Source organism: Ursus maritimus, unplaced genomic scaffold (assembly GCF_017311325.1).
Source record: "Ursus maritimus isolate PB19 unplaced genomic scaffold, ASM1731132v1 scaffold_25, whole genome shotgun sequence".
NCBI classification, from domain to species: domain Eukaryota; kingdom Metazoa; phylum Chordata; class Mammalia; order Carnivora; family Ursidae; genus Ursus; species Ursus maritimus.
Genome location: NW_024425008.1, coordinates 32,537,544 through 32,556,207, shown reverse-complemented (window position 1 = coordinate 32,556,207; position 18,664 = coordinate 32,537,544). Strand labels below are relative to the sequence as shown.

Below are 18,664 nucleotides of genomic sequence, written 5' to 3'. Positions count from 1 at the left end.
AAAATAGGGTAAAATATAGACATCACCATTCTTTTTTTTTTTTTTTTTAATTTTATTTGTTTATTTGACAGAGACAGAGACAGCCAGCGAGAGAGGGAACACAAGCAGGGGGAGCGGGAGAGGAAGAAGCAGGCTTATAGCGGAGGAGCCTGATGTGGGGCTCGATCCCATAACGCCAGGATCATGCCCTGAGCCGAAGGCAGACGCTTAACCGCTGTGCCACCCAGGCGCCCCTAGACATCACCATTCTGCAGCTTAGTTTACCTCAGGAGCATATTCCATTTCTCAGTTCCATCTGTGGTAAAGCTCAGTCTACCTCTGTTTTGTCCTAATCATTTTGGCAATTACATCAAATATAAATAGACTAACATTACAATAGAACACTAACCTTGTCAAGCTGTGTAAAACCAAACCAAACACAGTTTTATGCTTCATTCAAGAGCCACATCTGAAATATAAAGAGCAAGGGAAGCTGACATAAAAGGATAGAAAGAGATAAGTCATTCTAATGTCAAAGTAGACTTTAAAACCAAGAGTAGATGTAAAAGGTGAATGTTTACAATGATAAAAGGGTCAGTGTATCAGGAAGTTATCAGAATCCTAAATCAGTGTGTACATAGTGAGTTAGTTTTAAACTGTATAAAGAAAAACTGAATGGAAACAAAAGGAGAACTGGAAAAATCCCCAGTTGTACTGGGAGAATTTATGATGTATCTATCAACAGCTAGTAGATTGTGGATGATCAAAAAATAAGGAGATAGAGTAAGCGCCTGACCTAGTTAACAATTCTGGAATATGTCACTGGACAATGAATATATATTCTTTTGAAGTTTATCTAAAACATTAACCAAAATTGACATTATAGGTTATATAGATTTATAGCTATAAAGATTTGTGTAATTCCAGTTAAAATGTCAGGTAGGTTTTATGTGATTTTGAAAATTGATGTTCTAGTCTAAAATTTATTTGGAAAGTCAGAGGACTAAGAATAGTCAAGGGACTCTTAAGGAGTAACAAAATCATTGCAAGACTTTGGTACCGGATATTAAGACTTTCTGTAACACTAGATTTATTAAGGCAGTGGTACTGGTGAAAGGATAAACCAATGGAACAGAATAGAGTATCCATTACAGTAGAGAGAATAATGGTCTCCAAAGATGTCCAACCCTAGTCTCTGGAACCTATAATGTATCACATTACATAACAAAAGGAACTTTCCAAATGTAATTAAGGTTAGGGATGTTAAGATAGAAGATCCTGGTTATCTGTGTGTTTCCAGTCTAATTGCATGAGCCCTCAAAAGCAGAGAATTTCCTCTTGACTGCAAGCAGAAGAGAGATGCAACAGAAGGAGAATTCAGAGAGATTTCAAGTGTCAGAAGGATTCTGCGCACTATTATTGATGGCATTGTTATTTAGGTGTGTACGAGGGTGGAGAACCATTAGTTGCTAAGAGCAGTACCCAGCTGAGAGCCAGCAAGGAAACAGAACGTTGGTCTTGACCCTATGGGACCTGAATTCTGTGAACTTGAGTGAGCTTGGAAATGGAATCTTTCCAGAAACTCCTAATGACAGCCAACCTGACAGATCCTGTAATTTTGGTTTTTTGAAACCTGGAGCAGAAAAACTAGACAATGAAACTCCAGTCTGAGTTGTAAGATAGTATATTTGTGTTGTTTTAAGCTGCTAACAAAATTGCGTAATTGTATAATTTGTTATACCACAACAGAAAACTATTACATCCATGACAAGAGTTACACAAATACTATCGTCCAATTTATAACAAAGTGGGAAAAGGATTTTTTTGGGATATTCTTTTTTTTTTTTTAAGATTTTTTTAAATTTATTTGACAGAGAGAGAGGCAGTGAGAGAGGGAACACAAGCAGGGGGAGTGGGAGAGGAGAAGCAGGCTTCTCACTGAGCAGGGAGCCTGATGCAGGGTTCGATCCCAGAACGCTGGGATCATGACCTGAGCCAAAGGCAGACACTTAAGGACTGAGCCACCCAGGTGCCCCCTTTTTGGGATATTCTTATGGGAAAGAGGATCATCGACCTCTAATTCACATCATACACAAAAATCCATTTCAGATACATCCATAGATCCAACTGTGAAAGAAAAAAATAATAAAGCTTTTACATAAAATTATGAGAGAATATCTTCATGATCTTGGCTTAGGCAAGGATTTCTTAAGTACTATGCAGGAGAACTGATAAATTGGATCACATTAAAAGTAAAAACTTTAGGAAAGATACTTGAAAAGACATAGAATGAAAGAAGGTATTTGTAATATGTATATCCAACAAAAGCTCATCTCTAACAACCCAAGTTTTTAAAAAATGATTAAAAGAACTAAAAAGAGATTTCACAAACAGTATATGGAAAATATGAACATGAAAAGGTGCTCAATATCAGTAATCATTAGAAAAATGCAAGTTAAAACCACCACAAAATATCTTCATACTTCACCAGAGTGTCTGGATGTAAAGGTAACATTTGTAAGAGTTAGTGAGGAAGTTGTACAATCAATAAGTCATACACAAATTGGTACTGCCACTTTGATAAGCTGAACAGTGCCTACTAAAATACATATTTCCTATGACCCAGGAATTTCACTCATAGGTGTTTGTGTAACAAATATTTGCTTATTTTGCTAAAAGACATCTGCTAGACTGTTTATAGCAGTTCTATTTGTAATAGCTTATACTGGAAACAACCTGAATGTCTACATATAGTGAAATAGATAAATAATTGTATTTTTAAAATTTTGTTATTAATTTTATATTTTTTTATTTATTTAAATTCAATTAATCAACATTTTGTGTATTACTAGTTTCAGAGGTGGAGTTCAGTGATTCATCAGTTGCACATCTCACCCAAGGTTCATTACATCAAGTGCCCTCCTTAAGTTACTTCATCTCCCCACTCCCCACCCCTCCAGCAACCCTTAGTTTGCTTCCTATAGTTAAGAGTCTCTTATGTTGTGTTTCCCTCTTTGATTTCATGTTATTTTATTTTTCCCCTTCCCCTATGATCCTCTGTTCTGTTTCTTAAATTCCATCTATGAGTGAAATCACATCATTAATTGTCTTTCTCTGACTAGTTCGCTTAGCATAGTACTTTCTAGTTCCATCCACATTGTTGCAAATGGTAAGATTTCATTTTTTTGATGACTGGGTAATATTACATTGTGTGTGTGTGTGTGTGTGTGTGTGTGTGTGTGTGTGTGTGTACATCTTCTTTATCCATTCATCTATCGATGGACATATGTGCTCTTTCCACAGTTTGGCTATTGTGGATATTGCTGCTATAAACATTGGGGTGCAGGTGCCCCTTCAGATTACTATGTTTGCAGAGCAGTTGCTAGGTCATAGGGAAACTCTACTTTTAACTTTTAGAGAAAACTCCATACAATTTTCCAGAGTGGCTGTCCAACTCGAATTCCCACCAGCAGTGTAAGAGGGTTCCCCTTTCTCCGCAACCAGCGAACATCTGTCATTTCCTGACTTGTTAATTTTAGCCATTCTGACTGGTGTGTCATGGTATCTCATTGTGGTTTTAATTTGCGTTTCCCTGATGCTGAGTGATGTTGTTGTGCATTTTTTCATGTGTCTGTTGGCCATTTGGATGTCTTCTTTGGAGAAATGTCTGTTCAGGTCTTCTGCCTATTTCTTGACTGGATTCTTTGTTTCTTGGGTGTTGCGTTTGATAAGGGATAGAGGGGATGTACCTCAAAATCATAAAAGGCATATATAAAAAGGGCATGGCGAATAGCGTTTTCAACTGGGAAAAACTGAGAGCTTTTCCCTTAATGTCACGAACATGACAGGGATGTCCACTCTCACCACTGTTGTTCAACATAGTACTAGAAGTCCTATCTTAAGCAGTCAGACAACAAAAAGAAATAAAAGGCATTCAACTTGGTAAAGAAGAAGTCAAATCATTGTACTTTTATACCATGCAATACTATATACAATAACAAGAAAGAACAACATAAAATTAAATTGAAAACGTAGGTGAATCTCATAAGCATAATGTTTAGCAAAAAGCACCAGATACAAAAAGAATGCCTATGGTATGATCTTTGTAATGTTCAGAACCAGGCAAAAATAATGTATAGTTTTAGAAGTCAGATAGTAATTCTTACTATTGTGGGTGGAGTAGTGACTAGAAGAAAGCATGAAGGGAGTTTCGCTTTTTAGAAAAGTAAAGATTTACACACTACTTCCAAACCCTATCTATGTTTATATTAGAGGAAGTAGTTTTCTGACTCTGTTTCTTCTTTTCCTATGTATATAATAAACATGGTTTATTTCCTCTTTCATTTTTATCATTTAATGGTAATAATTATTTACACTTTTATATAAATCTTGTATCTGTGCCAAGCAAGGACATAAGTAGGTACCTGCACAGTCGGTGGTGACCAACTGAGGTTTATTCACAAGCAAAGGCCTAATTGTACTGTGATTTTAAATTGGTTCTTTGAATGCATCATTTATTTACTTCTTGTGTTTTCATTAGAGTTTATGACTTTGTTGCAATTTGTTGAAATTTGGATTTCTGTATTTAATTACTTAGATTTGTATTTAGTTATGTAAAATTCCCAGTAAACCTTGGGTTAAATTTCTGAGTTTGGGAAGAAGTAATTACAAGTGTATATTAAGATTAAAAAAAAATCTGTATAATGCAGGTACCAGTGTAATTCAGTGATGTGGTATATTTTTTAGATATTCATGATGCTTTCTAAGACTAATTTTGTTCTCTGCCCACATTGATATCTTTTCTGATTGCTTTGAGAATTAGAGAAACCTTTGTGCCATCCACCATCAAAAATGTTTCACTTTTGGTTTCATCCTTTTACGGGATTTTATTACTAAGCCAAAGCACAAATAATAGTAGTAATTACGGTAATAGAATAGCAGCATCCATTTATAATGTGTCAGGCAATATTCTAATTACTTCAGACGTATTGACTTATTTAATGCAAAAGTTTTTTTTTTTTTTCTTTTTAAGATTTTATTTATTTATTTGACAGAGAGAGAGACAGCCAGCGATAGAGGGAACACAAGCAGGGGGAGTGAGAGTGGAAGAAGCAGGCTCTCAGTGGAGCAGGGAGCCCGATGGGGGGCTTGATCCCAGCTCCTTTCTGGTAACCATCAGTTTATTCTCTATAGCTAAGTCTGTTTCTTGATATCTCTCTCTCTTTTTGCCCATGCTCATTTGTTTTGTTTCTTAAATTAAACATATAAGTGAAGTCATAAGGTATTTGTCTTTCTCTGACTGATTTATTTCACTTGGTATTGTATTCTCTAGCTTCATCCATTTTGTTGCAGATGGCAAGATATCACTCTTTCTTATTGGTGAATAATATTCCAGTGTGTGTGTGTGTGTGTGTGTGTGTGTGTGTCCCACATCTGCTTTATCCATTCATCTATTGATGGACACTTGGGTTGCTTCCATAACTTGGCTATTGTAAATAATGCTGCTGTAAACATAGGAGTGCGGGTTATCGCTTTGAATTACTGTTTTTGTATATTGGGGGTAAGTACCTAGTAGTGTGATTACTGGATCATAGGGTAGTTCTATTTGTAACTTGTTGAGGAACCCCCCCGTACTGATTTCCACAGTGGGTGCACCACTTTGCATTCTCACCAACAGTGCAAGTGGGTTGCTTCTTTTTTTCTTTTTCTTTTTTTTCCACATCGTCTTCAACACTTGTTGTTTCTTGTGTTTTTTTTTTATTTTAGCCATTGTGTCAGGTATGAGGTGATATGTCATTGTAGTTTTGATGTGCATTTCCCTCATGATGAGTGATGTTGACTATCTTTTCATGGGTCTGTTGGCCATCTATATGTCTTCCTTGAAGAAATGTCTGTCATATCTTCTGCTTATTTTGAAATTGCATTATTTCTGTTATGGGTGTTGAGTTTGATAAGTTCTTTAGGTGTTTTGGATATTAACCCTTTATTGGATGTCCCTTTTGAAAATATTTTCTCCAATTCAGTAGGTTGCACTTTAGTTTTGTTGCTTTTTTCCTTTGCTGTGCAGGAGCTTTTTATTTTGATGTCTTCCCAATACTTCATTATTGCTTTCATTTCCCATGCCTCAGGAACATCTAGAAAAATGTTGCTCTGGCCAGTGTTAAAACCTTACTGACTTGGGGCGCCTGGGTGGCACAGCGGTTAAGCGTCTGCCTTCGGCTCAGGGCGTGATCCCGGCGTTACGGGATCGAGCCCCACATCAGGCTCCTCCGCTATGAGCCTGCTTCTTCCTCTCCCACTCCCCCTGCTTGTGTTCCCTCTCTCGCTGGCTATCTCTATCCTGTCGAATAAATAAATAAAATCTTTTAAAAAACAAAACAAAACAAAAAAACCTTACTGACTATGCTTTCTTCTAGGATTTTTATGTTTTCAGATCTTACATTTATAAGACTTTTAATCCATTTTGAGTTTTGTGTATAGTGGAAGAAAATAGTCCAGTTTCTTTCTTATACATGTTGCTGACCAGTTTTCCGAAACTGTTTAATGAACAGACTATTTTTTTTTCCCATTGGATATTCCTTCCTGCTTGTCTAAGATTAATTGACTATATAATTGTGGGTTTATTTCTGGGTTTCATAGGCCCTCTATTCTGTTCCACTGATCTGTGTGCCTATTTTTGTGCCAGCACCATACCATTTTGATTAGTATGGCTTCATAGTATAACTTGAAGTCTAGAATCTTGATAGCTCCAGTTTTGTTTTCTTTTTCAAGATTATTATGGTGTTTGGGGGGTGGGATTTCGTGGTTCCAAATAAATTTTAGAATTGTTCTAGTTCTGTGAAAAATTCTGTTGGCATTTTGATAGGGATTGCATTACATATGTAGATTGCTTTGGGTGTTATAGACATTTTAACAATATTAATTCTTCTAAACCGTGTGCATGGAATGTCTTTCCATTTCTTTGTGCCGTCTTCAATTCCTTTTGTCAATGTTTTATTGCAGTTTTCAGAATACAGTCTTTCACCTCTTTGGTTAGGTTTATTCCTAGGTAATCTTTATTATTTTTGGTGCAATTGTAAATCGGACTGATTGCTTAATTTCTCTTTCTGCGGCTTCATTATCAGTGTATAGAAATGCAACAGATTTCTGTATGTTGATTTTGTATCCTGGGACTTTACCGAATTCATTTATCAGTTTTAGTAGTAGTTTTGTGAAGTCTAAGGGGTTTTCTATAGATAGTATCATGTCATCTGCAAATAGTGAGAAGTTTTACTTCTTCCTTACCAATCTGGATGCCTTTTATTTCTTTGTGTTGTCTGACAGCTGTGGCTAGGACTTCTGTACTATGTTGAATAAAAGTGGCGAGGATAGACATCCTTGTCTTATTCCTGACCTTAGGGGAAAAGGTCTCAGTTTTTTCCCATTGAGCATGATTAGCTGTGGGGTTTTCATATTAGGCCTCTACTGTGTTGAGGTAGGTCCCTCTAAACCTATTTTGTTGAGGGTTTTTATCATGACTGGATGTTGTACTTTGTCAAATGCTTTCTCTGCATCTATTGAAATGATCATATGGTTTTTATCCTTTCTCTTACTGAAATGATGTATCATCACATCAATTGATTTGTGAATATTGAACCACCCTTCTGTCCCGAGAATAAATCCCATTTGATTGTGGTGAATGATTTTTTTTTTAATTAATTGTTGGATTCACTTCACCAGTATTTTGTTGAGGATTTCTGCATCTGTGTTCATCAGAGGTATTGGCCTATAGTTCTCTTTTTGTTTGTGATGTCTTTATCTGGTTTTGGTATCAGAGTAATGCTGGCCTCATAGAATGAATTTGGAAGTTTTCTTTCCTCTTCTGTTTTTGGAGAAGTTTGAAAAGATTGGTAGTAACTCTTCTTTAAATGTTTTGTAGAATTTGCCTGTGAAGCCACCTGGTGCTGGACTTTTGTTTGTTGGGAGTTTTTTGACTACTGATTGAATTCATTACTGGTAATCGGCCTGTTCAAATTTTCTATTTCTTCCTGCTCCAATTTTGGTAGGCTACATGCTTCTAGGAATTTATCCATTTCTTCTAGTTGCCAATTTGTTAACATACAATTTTTCATAATATTCTCTTACAGTCTTTTGTATATCCGTGGTGTCAGTCGTTAATTGCTCCTCTTTCGTTTGTGATTTTGTTTATTCGGGTCCTCTCTCTCTCTCTTTTTTCTTGATGAATCTGGCTAGAGGTTTATCAATTATGTTGATCTTTTCAAAGAACTAGCTTTGGGTATCATGATCTGTTCTGTTGTTTAGTTTCGATATCATTCATTTCTGCACTAATCTTTATTGTTTTCTTCCCTTTAGTGGTTTTGTTTGTTCTTCTTTTTCTTGCTCTGCTAGGTGTAAGGTTAGGTTGTTTATTTGAGATTTTTCTTGCTTCCTGGAGTAGGCCTGTTATTGCTAGAGACTTCCCTCTTGGAACCGCTTTGGCTGCATCTCAAAGGTTTTGGACCATTGTGTTTTCATTTTTGTTTGTTTCCATATACTTTTTTTTTTTAAAGATTTTATTTATTTATGTGACAGAGAGACAGCCAGCGAGAGAGGGAACACAGCAGGGGAGTGGGAGAGGAAGAAGCAGGCTCCCAGCGGAGAAGCCCGATGTGGGGCTCGATCCCAGAACGCCGGGATCACGCCCTGAGCCGAACGCAGACGCTTAACGACTGCGCTACCCAGGCGCCCCTCCATGTACTTTTCGATTTCTTCTTTGATTGCTTGGTTGACCCGTTCAATTGTTTAGTAGCGTGGTATTTAACCTCCATGTATTTGTGCTCTTTCCAGAGTTTTTCTTGTTGATTTCTAGTTTTATAGAATCGTAGCCAGAAAAGATGGAAGGCACGACTTCAGTCTTTTCAAATTTGTTGAAGATTGTTTTGTGGCCTAAGATGTAATCTGTTCCGGAGAACGTTTCATGTGCACTTGAAAAGAAAGTGTATTCTGTTTTAGGATGGAATGTTCTGAATATATCTGTTATGTCCATCTGGTCCAGTGTGTCATTCAAAGCCACTCTTTGCTTGCTGATTTTCTGTTTGGATGATCTGCCCACTGATGTTAGAGGGTGTTTATTATATTACTATCAATTACTTCCTTTATGTGTTTTTAGCTGCTTTATGTATTTGGGTGCTCCCATCATGAGTGCACAATATTTGCAATTTGTTATATCTTCTTGTTGGCTTGTTCTCTTTATAATTATATAGTGTCCTTCCTGGTCTCTTGTCACAGTCTTTGTTTTAAGTTTATTTTGTGTGATGTTAAGTATTGCTACTTAGCTTTCTTTTCACTGACATTCGCATGAAAAATGTTTTTCCATTCTTTCATATTCAATCTGCATGTGTCTTTAGGTCTGAAATGATTCTCTTATCAGCAGCATATAGATGGGTCTTGCTTTTTTATCCATTCCACCACCCTATGTCTTTTGATTGGAGTGTTTAGTCCATTTGGATTCAAAGTGATTATTGACAAGTATGTTCTTATTGTCCTTTTCTTACTTGTTTTATGATTGTTGTCATAGTTCTTTGTTCTTTTCTTCTTTTGCTCTCTTCTACAGTTTGATGACTTTATTTAGTGATGTACTTGGGCTCCTTACTCTTTTTCTTTTTTGCATATCTATTACTGGTTTTTAATTTGTGGTTACCGTGAGGTTGGTATATAACAACTTCTGCATATAACAGTCTCTATTAAGTGAGCTTAAGTTCTCTTAAGTTAAATTAAGTGAACTTAAGTGAACTCATTCTTTACTCCTCTCCCTCCCACATTTTAGGTATATGATGTCATAATTTTCATCCTTTAATTCTGTGAATCCCTTGACTGATTTTTATAATTATACTTATTTTTACTGCTTTTCTGTTTCCTACTTTTCTTATTCTTGCTTATGGTCTTTCCTTTTCACTCAGAGTCCCCTTTAACATTTCTTGTAGGGCTGGTTTCATGGTCATGAATTCCTTTAGCTTTTGTTTGTCTGGGAAACTCTCTATCTCTTCTTTTCTGAATCATAGCCTTGCTGGATACTGTATTCTTGGCTGCTGTTTTTGTTTGTTTGTTTGTTTTGTTTTGTTTTTTCTCTCAGCACTAATTATATCATTCCATTCCCTTCTGGCCTGCAAACATGGTTTCCCTTACAGGTAACTGTCTTCTTTTGTCTTGCTGATTAAAAAAGATTTTTTTTCCTTAGCACTACTTTTTACCGTTTTGCTTACTGTGTGTCTTGGCGTGGACCTCCTTGGGTTGATTTTGTTGGGGTATCTCTGTCCCTCTTCCATTTAGATATCTGTTTCCTTCTCCAGATTAGGAAAGTTCAGCTATTATTTCTTCAAATACATGTTCTGACCCCTTTCCTCTCTCTTCTTCTTCTGGGACCCCTATAAAGTGAATGTTATTACATTTGATGGAGTCACTGAGTTCCCTAAGTCTATTCTTAGAGGTCTTTGCTTATTTTCCCCCTCACCTGTTCAGCTTCATAACTTTGCATTACTCTGTCTTCTAGTTCATTAATTCCTTCTTCTGCTTCTTCCAGCCTGCTATTTATTCCATTTAGTGTATTCTTAATTTCCTTTATTGTGTTCTTCATCTGACTGGTTCTTTTTTATCTTTGTTAAGGACCTCAACGATGTACTCCACTCTTCTCTCAAATCCAGTGAGTATCTTTAAGATCATTACATTAAATTATCTATCGGACATATTACGTATATCTGTTTCTTTTACATTTCTTCTGTGGATTGGTCCTGTTCTTTCATTTGGGATATATTCTTCTGTCTTCTCATTTTATCTAACTCTGTGTCTCTTGTTCTTTAATATAGTGGTGGGAGGGGCGTGTGGGTTTTTCAGTTGCTTACGCAGCTGCCCTCAGCTTGGGTCATGGTCCCAGCGTCCTGGAATTGAGTCCCACATCAGGCTTCTTGTTCAGCTGATAGCCTGCTTCTCCCTCTCCCTCTGCCTGATGTCTGCCTACTTGTGCTCTCTCTCTATCTCTTTGTCAAATAACTAAATTAAATCTTAAAAAAAAAATAGTGGGTGATACATGGACTTTTAACTAGGTGGTGCTTGTCCTTCCTTCATAGATGGTGTTCAGCTGTTGTGGAGACCTGTCCTGTGGTAGCCACAACAGAAAGCATGAGTGGGGTCCTGGAAGTTTAAGTTGTGGGCACCCATTCTTCTCTACAGGGTATTGACAGCTACCTGGAGACAAGACTGGCCAGGGCTGCTCAGGAAAGCTCATTTGTTTGGGGGTGGTGGTAGTGCAGTTTTAACAGGGTCTATGTGATTCCTTGAGAATTCAGGAGACACATTGTTGCCATGTTTTGCTTGGGTTTCCTCCGGGAGAGATTCTGTCCACTGGGACTGAAGGTGTTCTGACTCCTGGGAGCAGGTGAGGGGGTATAGTGTAGGGCATGGTATAACCAAGTTAGGTAGCATTCCCTGGTTCCTGTAGGTGCCTGTGTGTGTATGATGGGAAGCTAGGGTGTGAAATGGTACTGGCCAGGTACTTTGTTCTTGGAGAAGTCCCTCAGCATACTCTGAGATTAGTAACTTACTTTCCTTTTTATAAGCTCAAGGCACCTTTGAATGTGCTGTTTCTGACCTGTATCTCCATAGGCTGTTTGCTATGCTCTCTCTTTAAGGGTAGGGGATTATCTTCCTATGTTTCTCCATGCTGTGTCACAGTGGAGTTTGCTGATTTTTAAAGTTCCAGGCTTTCCGGCCTACTTGGTTGTTAGCACTCATGAAATTCAGATCCTCTGATTTTCAATCCTAGCTGTGGGGATTACACTGGTAGTTTTTGAATACTGATTCAGTCTTGCATCCCTGGAATGAACCCCTTCAATCATGGTTGAGATTTATTTTTTATATTGGTGAATTCTGTTTGCCAACATATTGTTAAAGATCTTTAGAGTCTGTATTCACATGGGAAATATTTGTTTGTGGGATTTTTTGTTGTTGTTTTTGATTTTTGGTGCTGTCTTTGTTAGGTTTCTGCCTCAGGGTCGTAGTAGTTTCATAAAATCAATTTGGAAGTATTCCCTTCTCTTACTTTTAGTGTAATATGGTGTGGAATTGGTGTTAATTCTTCCTTAGATTTTTGGTAGGATTTCCCAGTTTAGCATCCAAGCCTGCTGATTTCATTTTTGGGGAGTTTTGAAATTACAAATTTGATTCCCTTAATAGTTTGGCTATTCAAATTATCTTTCTCATATTGAGTGAGCTGTGGTAATTTGTGTTTTTTGAGGAATTGATTAATTTCCTTTACGTTTCCAAATTCAATTCCTTTAGAATTTTTTGTAATATTCCTTTATTAGTATTTTGATTTCTGTAATCTGTAGTGATATATATCTACTATTACATTTCTGATATTGGTCTTTTGTGTTTTCTTTTTTCCTTTGGCAGTCTTGTTAGAGGTTTATGATTTATTTGTTCTTTTCTGAGTCCCAGCTATTCTAAGGTAGGTGTAGTGACAGATTTTCTTAATACTCTTTCACTTGACAGTGTCTTAATATCTTCTTCATCTCTGAAGGATATTTTCCCTTGATGTAGCATGTGAGTTTACAGTGCTTTTATTTGGTCATTTGAAAAAGTGATCATTTTGTTCTACCTAGTTTTTGACAAGAAATGTGCTGTCATTTGAATTGTTTTCCCCGTATTGGTAAAGTGTAATTTCTCTCTTACCATTCCAAGATTTTTTCTTTTTCTCTAGTTTTTAGAAGTTTGACTATGATTTCTTTTGGTATATATTTTATTAAGTCTTTCCTGTTGGAGGCTTTCTCAGTTTCTTGAATCTCTATGTTTGTATTCTTTTGCCTAATTTGGGAAGTTTTCAAACCGTAATTTTTCAAATTCCTTTTCAGGCCTGCACTCTTTTTCTTCTCCTTTGAGACTCAGGTGATGGGAAAGTTAGGTTTTTTTTTTTTTGTAAGTGTCCTATACTTGAGGCTTTTTTTCCCCCCAGTTTTTTTTCCTCTTGTTTTAAAAATTTTTATCAGATAATTCTAACATCTCTGCCATTTTGGTCTTGGCACCTGTCACTTGTCGTTTTTTCATTTAGTTTGGAATCTTCTTTTTTTTTAAGACAATTGATTTTTTATTGAAATCTGGACATTTTGGATATTATGGGATGAAGTGTGAATCTTTTTTAAGCCTTCTGTTTTAATTCTCTCATTCAGATTCTGCTCATGGAGGTGGGCACTGCTTCTTTACTGCCAGGTTCAGGTAGAAGCCAACTTCTCAATTAGGCTTTTTTTTTTTTTTTTTTTTTTTTGATCCTTGACATGTGGTCTCAGTGGTACTGCTGCGTGGTGGGCATGGTAGTTCTGGCTTCCCGTTGAAACTTCACAGATAGGAGAACCTGTAGGGGCAGGGATGAAGATATCTGGACATTTTCCCAATATTGAGTTTTGATATGGACTTTGGCCAGAGATATGATGGGATATAGAAGAGCAGAAGTCATTTAGCACCTTCTTTTCAAAGTCATGGGCATATGTTATACACCAATGCACATACCAGGAATTACAACATCCACTAGCTCTCTATATTGCATGGTAATTCTTTCCTGTAAACCAGGGGTCTCTAAATTTTTTCCATTAAAGGCCAGATAGTAAATATTCTAGGATTTTCAGGCCAAAAAGCAAGATTGACATGGGGAATAATTGGAGTTTATAGTTACTATTTCCCGTCATTAGTATCTGTTTCAAATGTTCATCTCTTCATGTTGATTTGCATTAGTACTTTATATTTGCAGATGTCTCTTCACACAAGAAGTTATTGGTAAATAATGAATTCATGAATGTATTATTTTAATTGAGTATATTAATTGTTTGGAATGTGTTTTTAGAATTAGGATTTTTTTTTTTGCCTTTTAGTATTTTATTAGTCGCACAGTCATCACTTCCAGTTAAAGATAAGGTGGAAGCTCCTTACTTGCAGAATTAAATGGATTTGGAAATTCAAAAGTTGTCTTTGCACTTGCGTCAGTTTAGAAAAAAATGTTGTTAAAACTGTAGCTTGAATTCAGAACATATATCTGTTGTAAATTTATTGGGAAAGATTTTGCTTCTTGTTTTAATATGTGTTAGAATGGGAATGTGTTACTTTTTGACATAAATTTCATAAAACAGTTTGAAAATACTTAAAATTACTTAAAATTAAAGCAACGTTTATAGTTGTGAAATGACTGTGTGAAAATAGCATGCTTTGCAAAAATGCATTGTTTTAGCTTGTAATTTTGTTTTGAATATATTAAGAAAATTACGAAATTTCAAACACTGCTGTTTACCTTCATTTGTTGTTCATTTATCTCATTCAGTTTGCTCAGTTTATAGTTCTTTTCTTAGTTTACTTTTTTTTCTCCCCAGAGGAATTCAGGGAACTTTTCTTTTAGCAGGTAGAAAAGTGTAGGAAGTAGGCATGGAAGAAAATATGAAGTAGTATCTGAAGATAGATAATTGGTTATAGTAAAATGTGTTTTATAATAAATCTGCTTAGGGTTGCCTGGGCGGCTCAGTCAGTTAAGCATCTATCTTTGGCTCGGCTCATTATCCCGGGGTCCTGGGATCAAGTCCCACATCAGGCTCTTTGCTCAAGTGGGGAGTCTGCTTCTTCCCCTGTCTGTGGCTCTCTCTCTCTTTCTGACAAATAAATAAATAAAATCTTAAATAAAATAAAATAAAATGAATCTGCTTTAAATGGGGACCTAAATTTGGTGTAAAATGTGGACCAGAATCCTAATATTCATATTGAATTGCAAGGAATGCTGAGTAGCCAGAAATACCTTGAAAGAGAAAAAGTTGGGGGACTCACAGTTCCCCATTTAATAACTTGCTACAAAGCTACAGTAATCAAAACAGTGTAATATTAGCATAAGACCAAACATATAGATAATGGAATAGAATTAGGTGTAGAAATATTTAGTCCATGTGAGTATAGGGAATTGATTTTTTTTAGAAGAGTGCCAAGATCATTTAGTGTGGAAAAAAACTGCCTCTTCAAATTATGGTGCTGTAACAACTTAATAAACACAGGTAAGAGAATGAAGTCAGACTTTAACCCTCACACCATGTGCAAACGTTAGCTCAAAATGGATAAAAGAGCTAAAGAGTTAAAACTATAAAATTCTATCCAGAATGTATGAGGGAAATTTCTCATGACCTTGGATTTAGTAATGGTTTCTTAGATGTGACACCAAAGGAAAGAAATAGATAAATTAAAATTTATTGAAATTAAAAACTTCAGTACATTAAAGGACACTATCAAGAGCACACAATGACAACTCAGAGAATGGGATAAAATATTTGGAAATCGTATGTCTGATAAGGGTCTAGTATCCAGGATATATTAATGTCTCACACCTTAACAAAGAAACATCAACAACGCAATTAAAAAGGACTTGAATAGACGTTTCTCCAAAGAAGATATACAAATAGCCAACAGCATATGGAAAGATGCTCAACACCATTTGTCATTAGGAAAATGTAATAAAAACCACAGTGAGATAATACGTCACACCCCACTGTTATGATTAAGTTAAAAAGACAATAACGACTCCGCGGATGTTGGAAATGGAACCTTGTTACATTGCTGGTGCAATGTTAAGTAGTGTAACTGCTTTGGAAAACAATTTTTCAGTTCCTCAAAAAATTGAACATGGAATTACCACATGATCCAGCAATTCTGTTCCTTGGTATATACCCCCCAAAATTGAAAACAGGTACTCAAACAAATGCTTGTACACACATGCTCGTTCACACAATTCACAATAGCCAAAAGCTGGAAACAGCCCAAATGTCCAACAAAGCATGAATGGATAGACAAAAGTCATACCTACATACAACAGGATATTATTTAGCCAAGCGAGGAATGAAGTACTGATATATGCTACAACATAGATGAATCTTAAAAATATTATGCTGAGTGAAAAATTCAGACACAAAAAATTACATATTGTGTACTTGCATTTGTATGAAATATCCAGAATAAGTAATCCGCAGGGATAGAAATCAGATTGGTGGTTGCCAGGGATTAGGGGAAGGGAGGAGTGGGGACTTGCTGCTTAATGGGTAGCAGGTTTTCTCTTGGGATGATGAAAATGTCTTGGAAATAAAGGTAGTGATCATACAACATTGTGCATGTACTAAATGTTACTGAACTGTACACTTTAAAATGGTTAATTTCGATAAATATAAAAAATTAAAAAAATAAGAGGGTGAATTTTGTTATGTGAATTTTATCTAAATAACAAAGAAATAGATTTATCTTGAAAAATGTGACTAAGAATAATGGAATCAGTCTAATTTTTCTTATGTTAGCTATTAAGTTATATATGTTTAGAATAAAAGAAGTAACTTGCTCAATTTTTTGGGTGATATTTTAAAATCATGGCATATTGATATTTTTCCATTAAACATTTAACTTCCACACTGTGATCATAGAAGGGGACATTTTAAAGAAAAATTGGTAATGTTTCTAAGAACTTGGTCTTCACTTTTTGATATTCAAATATGTATTTTTTGAAACACTTGTATCAATATTTTTATCTTTTTCTGTGATTGTGAACTATTGTTTTATTTGTTCAGTCTAACTTAGATAAATTAATTGGAATCTCTAGATTGTATAAACTGACATTTAATTTTAATTATCAGTTGTTTTCACAGGATCCTTTCTTTGGGATTTTATTTCACTGGGTATTTTGAAACTACCAAATGAATGAGTTTTAAATTGGATCTGTTTTTACTGCTACCCTGGCAATTTTTAAATGGTGCCTTATTTTCGTGTTCATAAACATGGATAATATAATAAGTTAAATACTGAATTCCTAGCATGGTATATATTAAACATGAATTTTTGAGGATAGCAGTTTTTTGTTATGGGAAAATCCTTCCTGACCAGAGCAAGATAGAATATAAATGTCAGCCTAAAAGAAAGAGATGGCTAGGTCTTTCATGTTATAGTTCCTAATAATCAGATTGAATAATCTGTAATAGTAGGACTTAGAATATACAGCATAACGATTTTATCAAAGCTCATATTGATCGTACATAATGCTTGTAAGTGGGAAAATGAACATAAAGTGTTAGCAAATAATCAAGGTCAGCTGTTACTTTGATTGTAGACCAGTAAAAAAGATAACTATATACCAAAAATAGGTGTTTATGATTAGCTGAGAACCCTGTTATGGATCCATTTTACAAATATTTCTATGTATATACTGAGTTTGCTGACTTTTGCTGACCATAGGCAAAATGTGATTTTCATCTATAAAATAATGATGAGTGGAATTAATACTATTTTGAGGTGTGTGTATGTATGTGTGTTTCAGCTTCTATAAAAATTTCTTTAACAAAATTTTTGCAAATATAATTTTAAAGCAATCTAATATATAAGCAAATAAAAACAGATCTCTTTAGCTGAAAGGGTAAAGGAATGTCATTGCTCTGAGACACCTCCATAGAATCCATGAGATATTAAGCACAGTTAACTAGAAGATCCATAATGTTTCATTCTACTTTAAAAACTGCAATCCTTTAATAATGCTTTGAGTTGGAATTTACTGTCTTGTAATGAATTTTAATTGTATAACTTTTATGTGTTTTGAAGTTACGGAAATGTAGGAGAGTTCAGAATATATGAGTGATTGATGAGAACTATGGTCTCTATAGTGTATATTGGTTAAGGGTACAACCTCTGGAGTTAGAGCATTTAGATTTTTCCAGTATTGCTATTTATTAGCTGTATGATCCATAGCAAGATGGTTAATCTCCCAATGCTTTAGAATCTTTATCTGTAAAATGGTGATATAGATAGGCTTATCGTTGGATGATAAGATTAAATGAGATAATAAATATGAAATGCTTAACATGTAATGAATTTCAATTATTGTCTTGATTATAGATCCAAGTGGTGAACGCTTACAGGGAAAAATGCATATGATTGGATAGGAACTCTGGTGAAGAGTTCAGTTTACTAATATTTCTAATTTTCTTTCTATCCTTCCAAGTTCATTATTCTATCAATATAAAACAGACTGAACTAAAGTTTATAATTTTCATGTTAATACCATAAAGTTCGACTATATATTTCCATTGTAATTTCTCACTTTTTATCTGATTTTTGTGATGACTTGTTGACGACTTTTTCAGTGCAGTGAAGAGCATAACAGTTCTTGTAGTCATCATATACTGGGCGATTAAAAAAAACCAGTAGGGACGCCTGGGTGGCACAGCGGTTAAGCGTCTGCCTTAGGCCCAGGGCGTGATCCCGGCATTATGGGATCGGGCCCCACATCAGGCTCCTCCGCTGTGAGCCTAGCCTGCTTCTTCCTCTCCCACTCCCCCTGCTTGTGTTCCCTCTCTCGCTGGCTGTCTCTCTCTCTCTCAAATAAATAAAATCTTAAAAAAAAAAACAGTAAAATATGGTGACCTAAACTGATTGATTTTAATGTGTTTACATACAAAATATTATTATGTTTACTTCTTAAAAGTGCCATATTCTTATTTATAATTCAAAAAGAAAATTTGTTGTGTTGGTGGGGAATAAAGCTTTAAGTATAATATATATTATTAGGCAGCTAAAGTCTTAGAATTTTTGTTAAGAGACTATTTTCGATTTCTTGCTTTGTTTTTAACTTAAAATTTGGATGGATCATGAATTTTAGAAA

General features: G+C 35.4%; 1 protein-coding gene across 4 annotated transcripts in view; it reads left to right on the top strand.

Annotated features, from left to right (window-relative positions):
- Positions 1–18,664, top strand: part of GPHN (gephyrin) — a 642,872-nt gene that overhangs the window by 115,810 nt on the left and 508,398 nt on the right. The window contains exon 1 of one of the 4 annotated variants that reach the window (XM_008700679.2): positions 10,642–10,657. The exons of the other annotated variants lie outside the window; for them this stretch is intronic. Within the exon in view, the coding sequence (XP_008698901.1) occupies position 10,657 (1 nt within the window). The 5' untranslated portion in view covers positions 10,642–10,656. Of the gene's footprint in view, positions 1–10,641; positions 10,658–18,664 lie in introns of those variants that run through there. 4 annotated transcript variants of the gene reach the window in all.